Raw genomic sequence first — 21124 nt, 5'->3', positions numbered from 1 at the left:
GATCATGTTTGACTAATCTAATTGAGTGTTTTTGATGATGTAACAAAGAAGATTGATGAAGAGAATGCAGTGTATGTTTTCTCTATAGATTTAAGAAACCAAACCATTTGACAATGTACATAAAAGACTGAGTAACAAAATTGAGGCTTATGGAACAGCGGGATCAGTGCCAGCTTAAAAAATTAAGGATAAAAAAATTGGCTTAAGGAAAGAAAATAGCAAATTGTGGCAAAAGGTTTTTGTCAGATTGTAGGGTGGTAGACAGTGGAGATCCAAAGGTCAGTGCTGGAACCACTGCTTTATGACTTGATTTTGGAACAGAAACATTACCAAATTTGCCAATGATATCAACCTTGGAGGTGTGGCAAAGACGGTGATACCAACCGACTGCAACATAGATTGGTTAGCAGAAAGGGCAGACAAGGGGCAGATGGACTTTAAAACAGAGAAGTATGAGATAATGCTTTTTGACAGAAGGGATAGGAAGATGCAACACAGATTTACTAACTGAGGGTGGTGGAAGCAGAGATGATCAACTATTTAAGAACAAAATTGGATAGGCACTTGAGGGAAACAAATTTCTAAGGCCACAGGATAGAGTTGGGAATGGGATTTACTGGATTGTTCTACAGAGAGCCAGCAAGGACTTGATAGCTAAACAACCTTCTTCTGTGCCTTTAGGACTCTATGACTGTGCTCTTTGACTCTATGAAAGAGTTCTAATTTTTTTTACAATAGACAACCCAATTAGAAATGTACTCATTGTTTGGTGATGTTTCAAAATCAATTCAAAGAATCTTTTGTTCATTTAATTATTTTTAACAAGCATGACACAGAATAAGGACATTCAGTGCACCATGCCTATGCCAGCTCTTTAAAAGAATTGCCCGACAAGTTCCCTTTAATTTTTGCTTTAAGTATATATCTAATTCCATTTTAAGTTACAGCTGAATCAGTTTCCACCACCCTTTCAGGCAGAGCATTCCAGGTCATAACTTTCTTCTCCTCTAATTCTCTTTCTGAAGGCAGGTCTTGGCAATCATTCGCCAAAGTGCAGTGGTGTTTTTTTTAAAACTACAGGTAGGTCGAGAAGGCAGGCTCCAAACCTCTCCTCAGCTGGAATGGTATCAAACCCAGTGTTGTTGGCATTAATTTGATCCACATAACAGGTGGCATCCCACATAACTATCTGCGTAAAAAATTTTTTTTTTTTTTTTTACATCTCCCCGTCTTTTTTCCTAATTATATTAAATCTTTGCCCTCTGGTTACAGACCTTCCTGCTAGCAGAAACAATTTCTCTCCATCTACTCTATCAAACCCCCTCATTAATTTTAAATACCTCTATCAAATCTCCGTTTAAGCTCTTTTCTGCTCAAAACATAATCCCAGATTCTCTAATCTCTTCATATAACTGAAGTCCCTTCTCCTTCATGCCATTCCGGTAAATTTCCTTTGCACCTTTGAAAGAATGCCAAGGCATTTTTAAAAAATATATTCCCCAGAAATGGGTGCATTAATGTAGCTGATGTCTAACCAGTGACTTGGAAAAGGTTTATCATAACTTCCTTGCTTTTGTGCATTACTTCTCTAATTCAAAGGACATTGAATGCTTTAGCAGGGTTAAAGTATTCAAGTTAGTCTGCACCAAATTATCCTGTCACCTTCAGGGATTTTTGTATGTGAATTCCAAGATCTATGCTCCTATACCTCCCTTTAAAATTTTACAACTTAATTTACATCGCCACTCATCCTTTTTACCTAAACACATCACTTCACACTTGTCTGCATAAAATTTCACCTGTCATGCATCTCCCCTTGTCCTCAGGTCTGTGTTCAACTCCCTCATTGTTTACTACATTTCCAACCTTCGTCCCACCTGCAAAGTTTGAAATCACGTCCTCTGTCCCCAAGTCGAAGTCATTAATATATCAAAAAGAGCAGCGGTCCCAAGACTGACCTTCACGGATACTACTGCACGTATCTATCTACTCTGGAAAAACAAACAATTCACCATTCATCTCTGCTTTCTGCCTTACAGCTAATCTCATATCCATGCTAGTACTGTTATTTATGGATCTATGGATCCATCGTTGTTTATGGTTCTATGGATTTCACGTTTGTTAACAGATTTATTATGTGGCAATTTATTAAACCTTTTGAAAGTAAATAATAAAGAGGGAGAAAATAACCTTTGAGGGTAAACTAGTAAGTAATATAAAAACCGACAGTAAGGACTTCTTTAAAATATATAAAAAGGAAGAGAGAGGCCAAAGTGAACATAGAGCCCTTACAGAATGAGGCTGGGAAATAATAATGGGGAATCAGGAAATGGCAGAGGAGTTGAATAAATACTTTGCTTCAGCCTTCATGGTAGGAGATATGAATAGCATACCGAAAATACACTGGTTAGAAAGCACTAGTTACACATCTAGAATACTGTGAACAGTGACATAGTCTACTTGGGTTTCAGCAAGGCTTTTGATAAGGTCCCGCATGGGAAACTGATAACGAAGGTAAGAGCCCATGGGATCCAAGGCAGTTTGGTAAATTGGATCCAGAATTGGTTGAGTGGCAGGAAGCAGAGGGTGATGGTCGAGGGTGTTTTTGTGACTGGATGCCTGCGTCCGTTGGGGTTCCACAGGGATTGGTATTGGGTCCCTTGCTATTTGTGGTAGCCTTAGGTTACAGGAGGATATAGACAAGCTGGTCAGATGGGCTGATCAGTGGGAAATGGGCTTTAATCTGGATAAGTGTGAGATGATGCACTTGAGCAGGGCAAACAAGGCACAGGAATACACGATGAATGGGCTTGGCCTAAATAGCCAAGTGGTTATGGTACTGGGCTTGTAGCCCCAAGATCAAGAGTTCAAATCTCACATTGGCAAACTATGAAACAATGTAACTTCATCTGAAACAGATGGAACCGTGTTTGTACTCGAAAGAGTTACACGATGAACGGTAGGACCCTGGGAAGTACCAAGGATCAGAGGGACCTTGGTGTGCATGTCCACCAGTCCCTTAAGGTAGGGGGGACAAGTAGATAAGGTGGTTAAGAAGGCATGTGGGATACTTAGCTTTATTAGCCGAGGTATAGAATATAAGAGCAGGGAGGTTATGCTGGAACTGTATAAAATGCTGGTTAGGCCACAGCTAGAGTATTGCATGCAGTCCTGGAATCTGCATTAAAGGAAGGATGTGATTGCACTAGAGAGAGTGCAGAGGAGATTTACCAGGATGTTACCTGGGCCGGAGAGTTTTAATTATGAGGAGAGATTGGATAGGCTGGGGTTATTTTCCCTGGAGCAGAGGTGATTGAGGGGGGTGTCATGATTGAGGTGTATAAAATTATGCCATAAATAGGGTGGACAGGAAGGAACTTTTCCCCTTGGTGGAGGGATCAATAACCAGGGGGCGTAGATTTAAGGTAAGGGGCAGGAGGTTTAGAGGAGATGTGAGGAGGAATTTTTTCACCCAGAGGGTGGTGGGAATCTGGAACTCACAGCCTGAAAGGATGGTAGAGGCAGATACCCTCATGACATTTACGAAATATTTGGATATGCACTTGTGATGCCATGGCATACAAGGCTATGGGGCCTAGCGCTGGAAAATGGGATTAGTTAGTTACTTGTTTGACCAGCGCAGACTTGATGGGCTGAAGGGCCTTTTTCTGTGCTGTAGACCTTTAAGGCTCTAAACAGCTTTGGTCCCCTTATCTAAGCAAAGATGTACTGGCATTGGAGGCAGTCCAGAGAAGGTTCACTAGGTTGATCCCAGGTATGGAGGGATTTTCTTATGAGGAGGGGTTGAGTCGGTTGGGCCTGTACTCATTGGAGTATAGAAGAATAAGAGATGACCTTATTGAAACATTTAAGATTCTTAGGGGGCTTGACAAGATAGATGCTGAGAGGTTGTTTCCCTTTGTGGGAGAGTCGAGGACCAGAGGGCATAATCTCAGAGTAAGGGGGTGCCCATTTAAAACAGAGATGAGGAGGAATTTCCTCTCTCATAGGGTACTCAATCTGTGGAATTCTTTACCAGAGAGGGCTGTAGAGGCTGGGTTGTTAAATATATTCAAGACTGAGATGGACAGTTTTTAATCAGTAAGGGAATCAAGGGTTATAGGGAAAAGGCAGGAAAGTGGAATTGAGGATTATCAAATCAGCCATGATCTCATTGAATGGCGGAGGAGACTCGATGGGCCGAATAGCCCACTTCTGCTCCTACGTCTTATGGTCTTAAAAACTCAACGACGTTTGAGAGACATGATTATTGCCTTTAACAAGTCGGTATTGGCTGTTATTTATTAAGCCCCGATTTTGTAAGTGACAATTTATTGACTTGAATTGATATCATACACTCACTTTGCCTCCTTATTTTTCTTCTGTTCTCCTCTGCACCATGCAGCCTGAGAGATTCTCTACTGTAATATGAATCTCATTTATCACAAACCTCTTTCATTTTAATCTCAGTTTCTTTTGTCGTTTGGGACCTTTAGCTCCTCCCTCATAGGAGTGCTTTGAGTGTACACCAACCTATCACCTCCTTGAAAGCCTCCCATTGCTTACTTATTGTTTTACTCAATTATGTGCTTCCACTCCACCTGGTCCAGATTCCTTTTCAAGACTGGTGCATATGATGCAGAAAAGAATATTGAGGCTCTGTGGCACAGTTGCTGCAATAGCAAGGCGCATTGTCAATTTTTCTTTGCATTACCCCCTAAACTAAGATCTTCTCTCCCCTCCAGTTCATTTAGGGTTCCAGAACACAGTATAGAATCAGAATATTAGATCACAGAAACATTTGCCTTTCTCCTTAAGCAGGCTAGTTGAATTCCACTCTTTTGAGTAATAGTGAATTAAATGTGCTTTTATGAGACTATATAATGGATTCAAAACTGGCAACACTTATTAAAATTGATAACTTATCCACCATTTTATCTGGAATAATTAAAAGCCACATCAATCTATAAAAATAGTAATCATATACACCAAATGACATTGAATATCATAATCCAATAAACTTACCCAATGCACCTGGACCAGCTAACAGAAATTCCTCTCGACCAATCCGCTTTACAATCGGTCTTTTGTCCTCACTATTATATGGAAACAGGTCCTGTGAAGTTCCTGTGTTATAACTCAAAATAATATATTGGGTGCTCATTGCCAAGCAAAGGAAGTACCCATCTGCGGCTATAGCAACAGGCTGCTCCGGTGTGGAAACTTCTTTTATTAACTGGACACGGTCCTCATGCACTGCATATATTTGTACAGTTTTCCGCTTCATTGAAATGGCACAAACCTCAACACAGAAAGGATCTCCAGTCACTGGGTTCTCGTTCACAGCAAATGCAGTTATTCCTCTGATTTTAGCTCCTGATTGTACAGGCTCCAGGTTGATCATATTCAATAAAACCACAGTATTGTCACATAGAACCATAAGTCTATTCATAGCAGACGCTGCCTTTAGCTCATTCACAGCTTTTTTTAGCCCCAGATATTTGTGTAGCTGTTTTGTTGGAGTAAACGCAAGTCTCCCTGAGGTGGATGCTTTTTCTTCCAATAGAAAGTGATAAATACAGCAGTCACTTGTTCCTACATAAAGATTCTTCCCACAACATTCAATGCAGTCAATGGACATCCAAGTTTTGTCTCCTATCAGCAGATCCTGCCCAAGCACAGGAACAAGTTCAAATGCCTTCACACTCATTGTGTCTTCTCAGTCATCTAAAAAGGGACAACAATATAATGAATCATAAAATACATGCACTATCAAAACAATACAGCCTCAAACCCCTCGAAATTAATGCCATCCTTAGCTATTTTTTTAAAAAAATGTTGACTAAAACTAGTTCTATAAGGTGCCCTAATTCAACATACAAAAAGAAAATCATCCCACGATCCTATCCACAAAAGCGGTATCTAAAACTTTTCAACAGAACTAACAGCAACAGAACTGGTGAATTCATTACTGCAGTGGTAACTACACAGCTTAGGTTTTAATAGAAAAATTATGGAACTTGTGATTTTGGTAACATGACTATTTAATGCACCACAGTTAATTCACAAACCTCAAAATACTGAATCGCATCCTTAACATTAGGTGAAACAGCAGAGCACAGGAAAAGAGAAGGAACAAAAGAGTGACAATGTGTTATTCAGGTCATTATGGCCAAGTCTCTCTGGCATGGAGTCAACTCCAAGACAACACGTGACAATGGAAGTGAATCAACCTTCAAACTTGGCTCACTAAAGGAACCTGAATATGTAGATCTGTCATTGTGGGCTCTGATTCTTCCTAATCATAGGAAATAATTCTATAAGCCAATGCCCCAACAAGTGTAGTCATCCTGGCTGGAGAAGCTTATTAATACTGTAAGCTACTAGACAGCATGGTTGTAGCTAGTAAAACTCCACAGTATTTCTACATTCACGTAGAATTCCTGTTGCTTGGGCATTTGCAAACCTGTGCCTCAGTTATTAGGGCTCATTAGATGTTTATTTTATTCATGATAAACCCCTTACAGACTTAACCATATGTGCTCAACTCACCAGTCATAGTAAAAAGATAATGTCTGACTACTGACCAAGTCATCTGGCAACAATTTCAAAAATCACCAAGTTTTTTCCAATAACTATGATGTAAAAGATAATCTGTAAAGTAAATGACAGTAATGGGTCAATATACAGCTTTGATGAAAAAGCCTATGTAACTATTCTGACAACCTTTAAGTCAATGCCAACATGATTGTGAAATTAAATGCTGGATATCAAATCAATGCAATCTACACTGGAATTCTATTGAAATAAAATCTTCACAACATGCTGAAACACTTAGTCACAAATGTTTTGAATCAACTACTAGCCTTTCCTTCAACAGCTCAATAAGTAAATGTGGTGCAGTGCTCAGCTAAACAAACAAGCAGAGTCCAAGATTTAATTCTTTCCTGAGCCGAATTAGCTTATCTCAGCTGGAGTAGCAATGCAGTAAATTATGTCTCCAGTTGGAAGTGCTACATGGCTGGACTCAGTTGCTATGTACCCAGCAGCTAATACTCATTGTTATGAAGCACAGGAACAGGAGTAGACTATTTAGCCCCTCGAACCCGGTCTGCCGTTGAGATGAGATCATGGTTGATAGGTTACTTAACTCCATATACCTGCCTTTGCCCCATATCCCTTAAAACTTCTGTTTAATGAGTCTATCACTCTCAGATTTATTAACAATTGGCCTGGGCTCAACTGCCATTTGTGGAAGTGTTCCAAACTTCTACCATCCTGTGTGTGGAGATGCCTTTCCTAGCCTCATTCCTGAAAAGTCTGGCTGTAATTTTTAAATTTTTAATTTGAAACTATGACCCCTAGTCCTAGACACCTCAACCAGCAGAAATAGTTACCATCTACCCTAAGCATTCCCCTTAATATCTGGAAAACTTTGATCAAGTCACCTAAGCTTCTAAGTTTGAGGGAATAGAACACTAGTTTGTGTAACTGCTCCCTGTAAATTAACCCATGGAATCCAGGTATCATTCAAGTAAATCTACACTGCCAATATATCCTTCCCAAAATGTGATGCCCAGGACTGCTCACAGTACTCTAGGTGTAGTCTGACCAAGTCTTTGTATAGCTGAAGCACAATTTCTGCCCTGTCGTATTATAGCCCTCTAAATATAAAGGCCAGCAATCCATTAGCTGTTTTGATTGTTTTCTCCAAATGTTCAAGACATTTTAACGATCTATGTACTTGGGCCCTCAAATCTCTATAGGTCGCCATTTTTTTCTAGAAATAAACCTGATCCATGCAATCACTTGGCAATATAGAACTTAAATATTGTTGAAAAGAGAGACATGTTATCGAAGCTTTTTGTCTTCGAGTGCACTCATCAGGACAAATGGAAGAATGCCAAATTTCAAATGATCACACAATTCATACAACAGGAAAAGAGGGTGCTGATTGGTTGGCGAGTCAACTCTGATTGGCCGAGACTTTGCCACTGACAAAGCAACGGGGAACTATAGGCTCCCCAAGCTAATTCAAAGGTAACTTCAAGGTAATTCAAAGCTTGAACATAATCTTTTTTTTTGCAGAGAATAAGCCCCTGCATATGAATGTATGTCGTTTCTAACAAATTAGCCTGGAAAGGCAAAGCATCTCAAAAATTTGAACAACCAGTTAAGCAAGCTGTTTCACACTGCTACTATGCAGTGGCTACTCACATGGCATTTTCTACTAACAGGGTGCTGTCGTCAGTCCAAAGCTGTCAGTTTTGCTTATTTGCTTAACCTTTTGACATCTTTATAATTTTATGCTTCCATCTGCACTGCTTACAATGCCACCTATCATTGTCATTGACAAACTTGGCTATGTAGTTTTCTACTCTGAGTCGTTCATAAATACAGTGAATAATTGAGGCCCCAAAACATCTTGCAGAACACCACTTATAGTAGCCAATATTGGCTGCCCAATATCTCTACTCTCTTGCTTTCTGCCACTCAGCCAATTTCCTAAACAAGTCAATAATTAGCCTTCAATTCCATCAGCTTCTGTCTCTCTTCGGGGGCTTTATCAGATGACTTCTGGCAGAACATATAAATAACATCCATAGACACTTGCCTGCCCACTACTTTAAGTCACTTCTTCAAAAAATTTGATCAGGTTCATCAAGTGTGGCCTACCCTTTAAACTCCATGTTGGCTCTCTTTAAATCAGTTGAAAAGTTAAGGTGTTCATCACTATCCTTAATTGTAGACTCTAGTAATTTCCTGACAACAGATGACACAGGGCAACACAGACCTAATGGTCACTTAAGAGAAGTATCAGAGGCCTGTTGGCGCTCATGAAACTAACCTTGTATGGATCACCACCTTCTGCAGAAAATAAAATTGGAAAAATAATTATTGACCATGTAAATAGTTAGAGCCAATCCAACATCCATTTATATACTGACATAGATATTTGTGACCCATTGCACAATTCCAAGTACAACCATACAGTTTAAATGTGACAAAGCATGAAATGTCTAAAATGCAGCTATCTTACAAAAAATTAATAAGCTCTTAACAAAATGAAATGTCCCAAGGCGCTTTACAGGAGTGTTAAACAAAGTTCTGAAGTTCTGTGACTGAGGTTGGAGTGATTTTGGTTTTGGATTGTGTGGCAAATTCAAAAAAAAGTGCAAGGAACAGCACAAAGCATTGTACATAGCCTTTTGTGACCTTACCAAAACTTTATACCATCAACCATGAAGGCTTATGGAGTATCTTTGTCAAATTTGACTGCCCTCAAAAATTTGGTATCATCCTTTACCTATTCTATGATGATTTGCAATCTGTGATCTTCACCAATGGAGCCACCACAAACCTTATCACTGTAAAACAAAAACAAAAATACCTGGAAAAACTCAGCAGGTCTGGCAGCATCTGCGGAGAGGAGCACAGTTAACGTTTCGAGTCCGAACGACCCTTCAACATAACTAAGTAAAAATAGAAGAGAGGTGAAATATAAGTTGGTTTAACTGGGGGGGGGGGGGGGGGCAAGTAGAGCTGGATAGAGGGCCAGTAATAGATGGAGATAACCAAAAGATGTCACAGACAAAAGAACAAAGAGGTGTTGAAGGTGGTGATATTATCCAAGGAATCTGCTAATTAAGGGTAGAAAGCAGGACAAGCAAGGTACAGATAGCCCTAGTGGGGGTGGGGTGGAGTGAAGGAATCGAAAAAGGCTAAAAGGTAGAGATAAAACAATGGATGGAAATACATTTTAAAAATAATGGAAGTAGGTGGGAAAAGAAAAATCTATATAAATTATTGGAAAAAAGGGGGGTGAAATCGGAAAGGGGGTGGGGATGGAGTTCAACAATTTTAGATCATGAACTCTCTCCTCCATCCCCACCCCCTTTTTTCCAATAATTCATATAGATTTTTCTTTTCCCACCTACTCCTATTATTTTTAAAATGTATTTCCATCCATTGTTTTATCTCTACCTTTTAGCCTTTTTCGATTCCTTCACCCCACCCCACCCCCAACTAGGGCTCTCTGTACCTTGCTTGTCCTGTTTTCTACCCTTAATTAGCACATTCCTTAGATAATATCACCACCTTCAACACCTCTTTATTCTTTTGTCTGTGACATCTTTTCGTTATCTCCACCTATCACTGGCCCTCTATCCAACTCTACTTGCGCCCCCCCCCCCCCCCCCCCCCCCCCCCGCCACTTAAACCAATTTATATTTCACCTCTCTTCTATTTTTACTTAGTTCTGTTGAAGGGTTGTTCGGACTCGAAACGTTAACTGTGCTCCTCTCTGCAGATGCTGCTGGACCTGCTGAGTTTTTCCAGGTATTTTTGCTTTTGTTTTGGATTTCCAGCATCCGCAGTTTTTTGCTTTTATCTCTGAAGACTGGGGTCAGACAACGCTGTATCATTGCACTAACTCTCTTCTCCATTTTCCTAACTGCAATACTGCATCCCACCACCAGCAAATTAGCTACAGGAATGGAGATAATCTATAGAACAGACAGGAAGCCATTCGGCCGCCTTCAATCCAAAACGAAAATCACTCCAACCTCAGTCACAGAACTTCAGATGACGCTTGTGTGTGTGCTCACTCAGAAATTGAGCTCCAGATTATTGTTGACTCCTCCTGCGAAGCATAAGAAAATGGGTCTTCCACTAAACACCCAAGAAACTAAGGTTCCCTTCCAACCAGCTCCCAAAGCACAACACCTCCCCCCATCAATCAAGATCAATGGCGATATTATGGAAAATGTGGGCCAATTCCCATATCTCAGGAGCCTCCTCCCAACAAAGGCAGACACGGACGACAGAATTCATTATCACCTCCAACGCTCAGCCTTTGGCCAACTGAGGAAAAGAATATTTGAAGATCAGGATCTCAAACGCAAGACTAAGGCCATGGTTTGCCAGGAAGCAGTGATCCTTGTGCTCCTCTATGCTTCGGAGACTTGGACAACCTATAGCAGGCACCTCAAAGCACTGGAGAAATACCACCAGCGGTGCCTTCGCAATATCCTTAAAATCCAGTGGCAAGAAAGATGGTCCAACAGCAGTGCCCTCTCCCAAGACTACATGCCCAGCATCAAGGTGCTAATCATTCAAAACCAGCTCCGCTGCGCAAGACAAGTCGCTCATATGCTTAACACCAGACTTCTGAAGCAGCTGAGCCACCCAGAACTCGATTGCGGCAGGAATCGTCCAGGAGGATGGAGGATACGCTTTAGGAACGCACTCAAAGCATCCTGAAGAGGTCAAACATCCATGTCCCCACCAACTCAACGGAGCCCCTGACTTCTGACCAACCAAAACAGTGAAGGCTCACCCCAGAAGTCACTTAAACATTAAAAGACTTCAGCCAGAACTTGCAGAGGCGAAGTCCAGGAGTCGGAGAGACCATCCAACTTCTAAGCAACCCATCTACCCAACCCTCCAAGCTGCACCTGTCCTGCATGTAGCAGAGTCTGCAGATCACACATTGGATTTATCAGCCATCTTAGAACTCGTTGAACCGGAATGGAAGCAAGTCATCCTCAATCCGAGGGACTGCCAGAACTGCCCAAGAAAACAAAATCAGGAGATATTAGGTCAGGTGACAGGTAGATTTTAAGTGCCTTAAAGCAGGAGAGTGAGGTAGAGAGGCAGAGTGGTGTAGGGAGGGAATTCCAGAGCTTGGGGCCTAGGCAAGTGAAAGCATGGCCACCAACGATGGAGTCATTACAATATGGAATGCACAACAAGCCAGAATTAAAGAAGAGTTGTGGGGCTGGAGGAGATTACAGAAATAGAGAGGGTCAAGGCCTTGGAGGGATTTCAAAACGAGGACAAGAATTTGAAACTCTTAATGCAATTCTATGATAATTCCAGCCCTGGAGTTTAGAGGAAAAGCAGAAAATGGGCCAGGGGGTGGGGGGGAATAAAGAAATAAAGGATGCCAGCTGTTGCTTGTCCCAGTCTCCTCAGCGTAAACATGGAATTGTTGAGACCAAAAATGTTCAGTAATGAGGAAGATTGACTGGTGTCTCAACTGGGGCATAACTAAATGAAAATGCTAAACTTCTTTAACCGTATTTGTTAATTGTCAAGCTTTTGTATATCTAAAACCATAACAATGGTGAAAAAGACCATTCTCCCCATCCTGCTAATTGTTTTCAAGAGGCCATAGAGTGAACTTTACTAATCCCCCGATATGAACAATTTTCCTGTTGAAAATTTCTGCTCCAGCGCCCTACTTGACTCTGAGCCAAGCTTCCAATTCTACATCCTCTCCATCACAAAAGACGACCAATTCCATCTCCCTAACATCACTCGCCTCCAGCCACGCTTCAGACCACCTGCAGCTGATGCTCTCAATCAAGTTCTTGCTCCTTTCAGACTCAGCTATTCAAATACTCTGCTGGCCAGTCTCTCAACTGCTATGCTTCCTGTACATAAGCCTTGTACTGAGATTCTGATATTTCACTTCATTTTGGAGGGGGAGTGTGGGATAGAAACAGGGAGAACTTAAATTGTGCCAACTTTGGCTGAAAGATAATGCTCTTGCTTGAATCATAAGACCCTGCGTCCAAGGAGATAATCTAGACTGATAATTCAGTGCCGTACTGAAGGAGTACCGCACTATCAAGGGTGTCAAATATCAGATGCAGCTGCAAACTGAGGCCACATAAAAGACCCAGAGCAATATTTATAAATTAGGGGCATTCTCAGTATGTCCTGATTTATTTTATGCCTCAGCTTGCTCCACCAGGACAGCTTCTCGAATCATATCTTATTGATGTTGTGTGGGATCCAGTTGTGCAAAGGTGGGCACATTTCCCTACATTACAACAACAACTACTTCAAAAGTTACTTCATAGGCTGTGAAACACTTTCGACAACCCAAAAATATGAAAGGTGCTATATAAATACAGGTTACACATAAAACACATCACATTATACAACAGTTTCCAAAACTCATGGTTGCAATGTGGCGGGCTGCTGTATCCAACAGGTAATGCCTACATAATGTATCTTCTCCATTGGTAGTACTGTAGCATTCCCCTTAACTGGGGTTTCTGCTCTTTCTTCAAATTATGTCCCTGCAAACAGTTCCAACTTTTATGAGTAATTTTAATACTCAGTTTGAATGCATTTTTCAGTTGCGCAACTTCAGCTCAGAGGTTTGTCATACAGAAATAAACAATCTGCACCCAGTCAGTGCCCCTCTCAGCTTTGCTTTAATAATCTGTTAATTGGTTCTTTGCCCCACATTATTCAGGTCTGTCTGGATATCAAAGTCTCATGACCCCTGGGTTATGACATGAAGAGTGAACAAATAAATAGCCCAGGAAAGAATATGGGAGGGATACCAGGGTGCACAAAATACTGGGAGAGACAGATAGCACGAGTATAAGAAATAGTAAATTAATAGATGGAAATGGAGTAAGAGAGAAAGTCATGAAGTCTAAGTCAGTGTTACTGTGCATGTATGTGAACGCACAGAGTATAGTAAATAAGATAAGGAAGTTACAAGAGCAGATTACTGTGAGGAAATATGATGTGGCGATAACAGAGACCTGGCTCAATGAAGGGCAGGACTGGGTGTTAAATATTCCTGGCTGTTAAACAGGCGTTCAGAAAAGATGGGAAAGGAAGAAAAGGAGGAGGGGTGGCAGTATTGCTTAAGGAGAGCACGGCACTGCTGGAGATAGAGGATGTCCCAGAGGGTTCAAAGACAGAATCAATTTGGCTGGAGCTAAGGAACAAAAAGGGTGCAATTATATTGCTCGGTGTAGTCTATAGACTGCCAACTAGTGGGACAGATGTAGAGGAACAAATCTGCAGGGAAATTACAGAGAGATGCAGATATTATGGAGTAGTTATTATGGGGGACTTTAATTACCCGAAAGTAGACTGGGACAGTAGTATTGTAATGGGCGGAGAGGGGCAAGAGTTCCTAAATTGCATTCAGGAGGATTTTCTACAGCAGATGTCCAATCCAACAAGAAAAGACGCACTGTTGAACCTGGTTCTTGGAAATGAGGTGGGCCAAATAAATCAAGTGTCAGTGGGGGAACATTTAGAAGACAGTGATCATTGTATCGGTGTGTTTAGGTTGACGGTAGAAAAGGACAATGTGCAATCCAGAGTAAGAATAATTAACTGGGGGAGAGCCAACTTAAATGGGGCATGAAGAGGACTGGGCCGGATACACTGAAACCAAGGGTTGGCAGGAGAAACTGTGGCTGAACAATGGGCTATCTTCAAAGAAATGGTTCAGGGACAGTCAAGGTATATTCCCTCAAAATGGAAAGGTAAGGCAAACAAATCCAGAGCTCCCTGGATGAAAAAGGAGGTAGAAATTAAGACGAAGAAGAGGAAATGTGCTTATGACAGGTGTCAGGTAGGAAATTGAGAACCAAGTGGAATACAGAAGCTTCAGAGGGGAGGTAAAAAAACAAATAAGAGAAGCAAAGGGGGATTATGAGAAAAGACTGACAGCCAACCTAAAGGGGAATCCCAAAATCTTTTTTGACACACAAATAGTAAGAGGGTGGTAAAAGGAGGAGTACGGTTGATTAGGGCCCAAAAGGGGGTTTACATGTGGAGGCAGGGGTCATGGATGAGGTGTTAAATGAATACTTTGCATCTGTCTTTGCCAAGGAAGTAAATGCTACCAAGGCCATGGTGATACAGGAGGAAACTGTCACTAGAAGGGTTCAAAATTGATAAGGAGGAACAGTTGGATAAGCTGTCAGTACTTAAAAGTTGACAAAGCATTGGGACTGGATGAGATGCATCCAAGGATATTGAAGGAAGTAAGAAAGCATATTGCAGGGGAACTTTCAGTTTTCCCTAGACTCAAGGGAGGTGCCAGACGACTGGAGAATTGTGCCCTTGTTCAATAAAGGTTGCAAGGATAAGTCCAGCAACTACAGACCAGTCAGCCGTGGAGAAGCTTCTTGAAACCATAATTCAAGATAGAATTAATAGTCACATGGAAAAACGTGTGTTGACTAGGAAGAGCCAGCATGGATTTCTAAAGGGGAAATAGTGTTTAACTACTTGGAGTTTTTTTTTTGAAGAGCTAACAGAGAGGTTTGATGAGGGTTATGCTGTTGATGTGGTGTACATGGACTTTCAAAAAGCATTTGATACAGTGCCACATAACTGACTTGAGAGAAAAGTTATTGCTCATGCAATAAAAGGGACAGTAACAACATGGATACAAAATTAGCTGAGTAATAAGAAATGGAAGATAACGGTTAATGGATATTTTTTGGGCTAGAGGAAGAATGTAGTGGAGTTCTCCAGGATCGGTATTGGAACCCTTGCTTTTCCTAATATATATTATGATCTAGATCTTGGTGTGCAAGGGACAATTTCAAAATTTGCAGATGATGTGAAACTTGAAAGCAATGTAAACTATGAAGGACAATATAGAACTTAAAAAGGATAAATAAGTTGGTGGAGTGTACAGATAGGTGGCTAATAAAGTTCAATGCAGAGAAGTGTGAGTTGATGCATTTTAGTAGGGAGAACATGGAGACACAATACTACGTAAGGGGTACAATTCTTTAGGGGTGCAGGAGCAGAAGGACCTGGGTATATATGTGCATAGGTCATTGAAAGTGGCAGGACAGGTGGAGAGCAGTTAATAAAGCATATAGTATCCTAGGCTTTATTAATAGGGGTACAGAGTACAAGGGCAGGGAGATTATGCTGAGCTTATATAAGACACTAGTTAGATCTGGGCTGGAGTATTATGTACAATTCTGGGCGCCACACTATAGGAAGGATGTGAATGAACCGAAGAGAGAGTGCAGAAGAGGTTTACAAGAATAGTTCCAGGGATGAGAAACTTCAGTTATGAAGATAGATTGGAGAGGTTGGGGCTGTTCTCCTTGGATAGGAGAAGATTAAGAGAAGCTTTGATAGAGGTGTTCAAAATAATGAGGGGCCTGGATAAATTAGATAGGGAGAAGCTGTTCCTGCTTGTAAAAGGATAGAGAACAAGAGGGTACAGATTTAAAGCGATTTGCAAAAGTAGTAAATGTGACGAGAGAAAAATCTTCTTTCACACAGGGAGTGCTTTGAGTCTGGAATGCATTGCCTGGAAGTGTGGTGGAGGCAAGTTCACGTGAGGCATTCAACAGGGTATGAGATGATTATTTGATTGGAAACAATGTTTCCAAAGATACGAGGAATAAGCAGGAGATTGGTCCTAAGTCATAATGCTCATTCGGAGAGCCGATGCAGACATGATGGGCCGATTGGCTTCCTTCTGCGCCGTAACATTGTGATTCTTTTAAAAACCTGTAACAGCAAAAAAATACTTTATTGTCCAGTGCTGTGCAATTTCAACAAAGTTTCTTTTGTCTTGATAGAATTTTGTTACTGGTTGCTCAGCATCATTTTAAATAGAGAAATAAATTAATAACTGCATCCACACTTATGTCTTTGGTAGAGAAAAAAAATACCTTGTACAAAGGAAGCCAACAATTCATTACTCTTTGTCCCATTCCCAATCAACCTATTGCAGCTGGTGAGCACTTTCATCCACCATGCTCACATGTCCAATCCAAAGCAAGACAGTGCCTACACTTTTCCTTTCAATAAAATGGTCAGTGGTCAGGATTATCCTCAAATCTGCTTCCACTTCACTGGCGCTACATCACTAGCAAAGTGGGAGCAGATACAAGGAATTTCCCAGTGAATGAGTTCCAATAATATGACTGAACTTCATATTAAAGCCCAAAAATATACAGCAGCAGAATTAAACAGTTTTGTCATTCTAGTTATTTTAAGTATTTAGGGTTACCAGCTACCAAATCATGAAGCCTGGCAGATGTCATCCTCATTGAGGGACTGATGATAATAACGACCACAACCACTTATACCTACACTCACAGTAATGATGCAAAATGCTGCTAGAAAAAGGAGGCACTTATGGATTAAGAATCCATGAAGGAGGCAGCTCAGCAAAACAAATCTGATATGAGTCAGTTTCAGTGACTCGCCTCTGAGTCAAAGTTGTGGGTTCAAACCCCTCCGCTGAGACTTGAGCACAAAATCAATGCGATAGAATGCTGCACTATCAGAGGTATAATTCTTCAGATTAGAATTGAACAAAGGCACCTTCAGATAAATGAAAACGATTCAATAACACTACTTGAAGATCAGGGGAGTGGCCTCGAGAACATTTACAACTCAACCAAAATGAATCAGAAAAAGAAAGAATCATAGAATGGTTACAGCATAGAAGGCTGCTATTCGGCCTGTACATCTACCGTGGTTCTCCGCAAGACTCACTCAGCTAGTCCCGCTCCCGCACCTTTCCCCCATAGCCATGCAGATTTATTCACTCCAGATAATTATCCAATTCCCCTTTGAAAGTCATGATTGAATCTGCCTCCACCACACTCTCAGGCAATACATTCCAGATCCTAACCACGCACTACACAAATTTTGATGGCAGCACCGTTTCTCATGTTGCCTCTGGTTCTTCTGCCTTTCACATATTATGTTTCCTCTGCTTCTCAATCCTTCTGCCAACAGGAACAATTTTGCCTTATTCAGATCCCTTGTGATTTTGAACAGGTCTATCAAAACTCCCTTCAGCCTTCCCTTCTGAGGAAAACAGCTCAAGCTATCCTCATGACTGAAGTCCCTCACCCCTAGAGCCAGTCTCGTAAATCTTTTCTGCACCCCCTCTGGTGCCTTCACATCTTTCCCAGGTGCCCAAACCTGGAGATAATGCTCCAGTTCAGGCTGAACCAGTGTTTTATACAGATTTATCATAACGTCTTTGCTGCTGTGTCTTTATCTAAAAAGTCCATGATCTCATATGCCGTATTAATTGCTTTCTCAAACTGCCCTGCCATCTTTAATGATTTGTGCACATATACGCTCGCCAGGTCCCTCTGCTATACCCTTTATTTTGCCTCGCCTCATTCTTCCTACCAAAATGAATCACTTCACATTTCTCTGCATTAAATTTCATCTTCCACCTGTTTGCCCGTTCCAACAGCCTATGTCCTCAAAGTCTATCTCTAACCTCACATTTCACAGTACTTCCAAATTTTGAAAATTGTGCTTTCCACACTCAAGTCTAATCCATTAGCATAGATCAGAAAAAGCAGTTGCTCCTAATATCGAGTCCTGGGGTACTTCACTGTATACTTTCCACTAGTCTGAAAAACAATCCATTTACCTATTCACAACTCTCTGCTGTCTATCACTCAGCAAACTTTGTATCCATGCTGCCACTGTCCCTTTTGTTCCATGGGCTTTATCTTTGATGATAAGCCTGTTATGTGTCACTTTATGAATTGCCTTTTGGAAGTCCACGTACAATACAATAGCCTCATTACCCTCATCAGCCCTCTTATACCACATAAAAAAAACTATTTACCCTTAACAAATCAATGCTGGCTTTCTTACTAAATCTATACTTTCCCAAGTGACTTAATTTTGTCCCGGATTATCATTTCTAAAAGCTTAGTCATTAATTAGCTTAGACTGACTGGCCTATAGTTGCTGGATTTATCCTTACACACTTTTTTGAACAAGGGTGGAATATTTGAAATCTTCTAGTCCTTTGGCACTACCCCTATAGCTAAGCAAGATTGGAAGATGATGGCCAGCGTGTTCACAATTTCCACCTTTACTTCCCTCAGTATCTTCGGATGCTGCCATCAGGTCTTGGAAACTTACCAATGTTAAGTACAGCCAACGTGCTAAAACTTCCTCCTTTATCAAATTTTAGACCAGTCTCAACAGCCTTCTTTTTCATTATGAAATATGCAGCATTTTCTTCCTTGGTAATAACAGGTGCAAAGTATTCAATTTAGTTCCTCACCCAGGTTCTTTGCTCCATGCACAAATCTGCTTTTTGGTCTTTAAGTGACCCCACTCTTCTTTTCACCACCCTTACTCTTCACATAAATATGGAAGACTTTTGGATTCCCTTCAATGTTAGCTGTCAGTCTCTTCTCATACTCTCGCTTTGCTTCTCTTATTTCCTTTTTCACTTCCCCTATGAACTTTCTACATCCTGCTTCTCACTTGTAATATCGATCTGTCATATGTACCTTTTTTCTGCTTCATCTTACGCTCCCTTTTGTCATCCACGGAGCTCTGGCATTGTTTGTCCTACCATTCTCCATTGCAAGAATGTACCTTGACTGAAGTCAAATCATCTCGTTAAAGGCAGCCCATTGTTCTGTTAAAGTTTTGCTTGTCAATTTTTGACTCCAATTTACCTAGGACAGATCTGTTCTCAGCCCACTGAAATTAGTCCTCTCCCAATTAATTCTTTTTACTCTGGATACCTCCCTGCCTTTTTCATAGCTGACTGAAACCTTATGGTACTATGAACACAATTTCCTAGATGTTCCACCACTGACACTTGATCCACTTGACCCACCTTATTTCCCAGGTCCAGCAATTCCTCCTTCCTTGTAGGACTGGAAACACACTGATCCAGAAAATTCTCCTAAACCCACTTCAAAAGCTCTTCTCCCTCTCTTCCCTTTACGCTATTACTATCCTAGTCTACATTAGGATGACTAAAAGTCCCCATTTTAACTATGCTACAATTTTTTTTGTATTTTTCTGTAATATCCTTGCAAATTTACTCTTCTATATCTTCCCCCTAGTTGGTAGTTTCAAGAAAATATCTCTATTGTTTCTTAGTTCTAACCAGAGATTCAGTCCTCAATCCCTCTCTGACATCCTAACTCATCAGCACTGTAATATTCACTTGAGTCAATATTATCACATCTCCTCCTTTCTTTCCTTCCCAATCTTTTCTGAACATCTTGTATCAAGGAATATATAGTACCTAGTTCTGCCATTTTTGAGCCACATTCCCTTTATCACCATAACATTACAGTCTCACTTGACTATCTGCACCTGCAGCTTACCAACCTTATTCACTACACTCCATGCATTTATATACATTACAATAAACTTAATTTACCCTTATTGCATTCCTTCTTACTCTGACCCCATCACTCACATTATCTGTCTCTCCCAATTCTTTACGTATCTTGTTTTTTCTCCCTGTTACACACCCCCCCTGATTCCGATCCCCTGCCAAGTTAGTTTAAACCCTCCCCAATAGCACAAGCAATCCAGCCCACAAGGAACTAAATACAGATTCTGTTCATTAGTATATGGCTCTTTCTGGGACCTTGCTGCACATAAATTATCTGCTCTATTTCCTACATTACAACAGTTTTTGGTAGTGTGTTCAATAGTTTGGGCAAACATGAATGCCATTTTATAAAGCCTGATTTTTTTTCCTTTAAAACATAACAAAATAATTATTTCCTCCCAAAAGACAAGTTGAATACACAAACTCAGTCCAGACAGACAGAATTGTCAAACAGATACAACATGAAGAACCAAACCTCCGCACTGACCCAACAGCAGAACTCTCTGGCTTCATCCTCTCTTGAAAACAGTGGACAGCACACAACCAAATCTGCACAGGGCATGGATAATGCAGCCACTTGCTCCATAAGTAGATGGCGAGGGATATGTGAAGTGCAATTGTGGCCACAAGCCCCAGACCATGGTACACATCACATTAACCAGCCTATTTAAGATCTGTTGTGAGAAGGACCTTATTTCACCATTCAGCATCTCAGGAGGCCATTGAATGGATGGCCAAATTAGACACTGCGTTATAAGTTTCTTTCGTCGTACGGAACTAAAACTCAATAACAGAATAAACCTGTGGCACCAATATTTAACTGAAAATGATTCAGATTCACCTATGGACGTGTAAATACAGCTGGTTTCTTAATCCCCACTGAATCGACGCTGTCCCTTTAACCCTTCCTCAACGCGACACCGAGTTCTGTTTTTCATCCCTCTCAGTATTCGGTAACCCCTACAGATTTTAATCCAATTAGATATCGCCAACTACCAGGTCCTCAACCCCAATGACCTCCTTCTCTTACCCAAGCCTCTCGATCCCAGCCCCACACCTGACGTCCTCCTGCTGACATCCGGCGCCCTCCCATGTGTTTCCGATCACGTGATATCTGATATCTGAGGCGAGCCCAGTCCGGGGTGTCACGTGATCTTGACTGTTAACGCCCTCCCCCCCCTTTCTTCCTCC

The 21124-nt window shown here is 41.1% G+C and overlaps 1 protein-coding gene across 8 annotated transcripts in view; it reads right to left on the bottom strand.

Moving 5' to 3' along the window:
• Positions 1-21049, bottom strand: part of tgfbrap1 (transforming growth factor, beta receptor associated protein 1) — a 96138-nt gene extending 75089 nt beyond the window's left edge. For 2 of the 8 annotated variants that reach the window (XM_041199395.1, XM_041199387.1), the window contains exons 1-4: positions 20964-21016; positions 8849-8868; positions 6553-6654; positions 5026-5727 (exon numbers count right to left, since the gene is read on the bottom strand). In XM_041199395.1, the coding sequence (XP_041055329.1) occupies positions 5026-5710 (685 nt within the window). In that variant the 5' untranslated portion in view covers positions 5711-5727; positions 6553-6654; positions 8849-8868; positions 20964-21016. Of the gene's footprint in view, positions 1-5025; positions 5728-6552; positions 6655-8848; positions 8869-20774; positions 20937-20963 lie in introns of those variants that run through there. The other 6 variants (XM_041199388.1, XM_041199392.1, XM_041199391.1 and 3 more) reach the window with 6 other exon arrangements.
• Between the last annotated feature and the right edge of the window lie 75 nt (positions 21050-21124).

This window comes from Carcharodon carcharias, chromosome 11 (assembly GCF_017639515.1).
Source record: "Carcharodon carcharias isolate sCarCar2 chromosome 11, sCarCar2.pri, whole genome shotgun sequence".
Classification (NCBI taxonomy): Eukaryota; Metazoa; Chordata; class Chondrichthyes; order Lamniformes; family Lamnidae; genus Carcharodon; species Carcharodon carcharias.
Note: the sequence above shows the minus strand (reverse complement) of the source record. Positions and strands in the feature narration are given on the sequence as shown.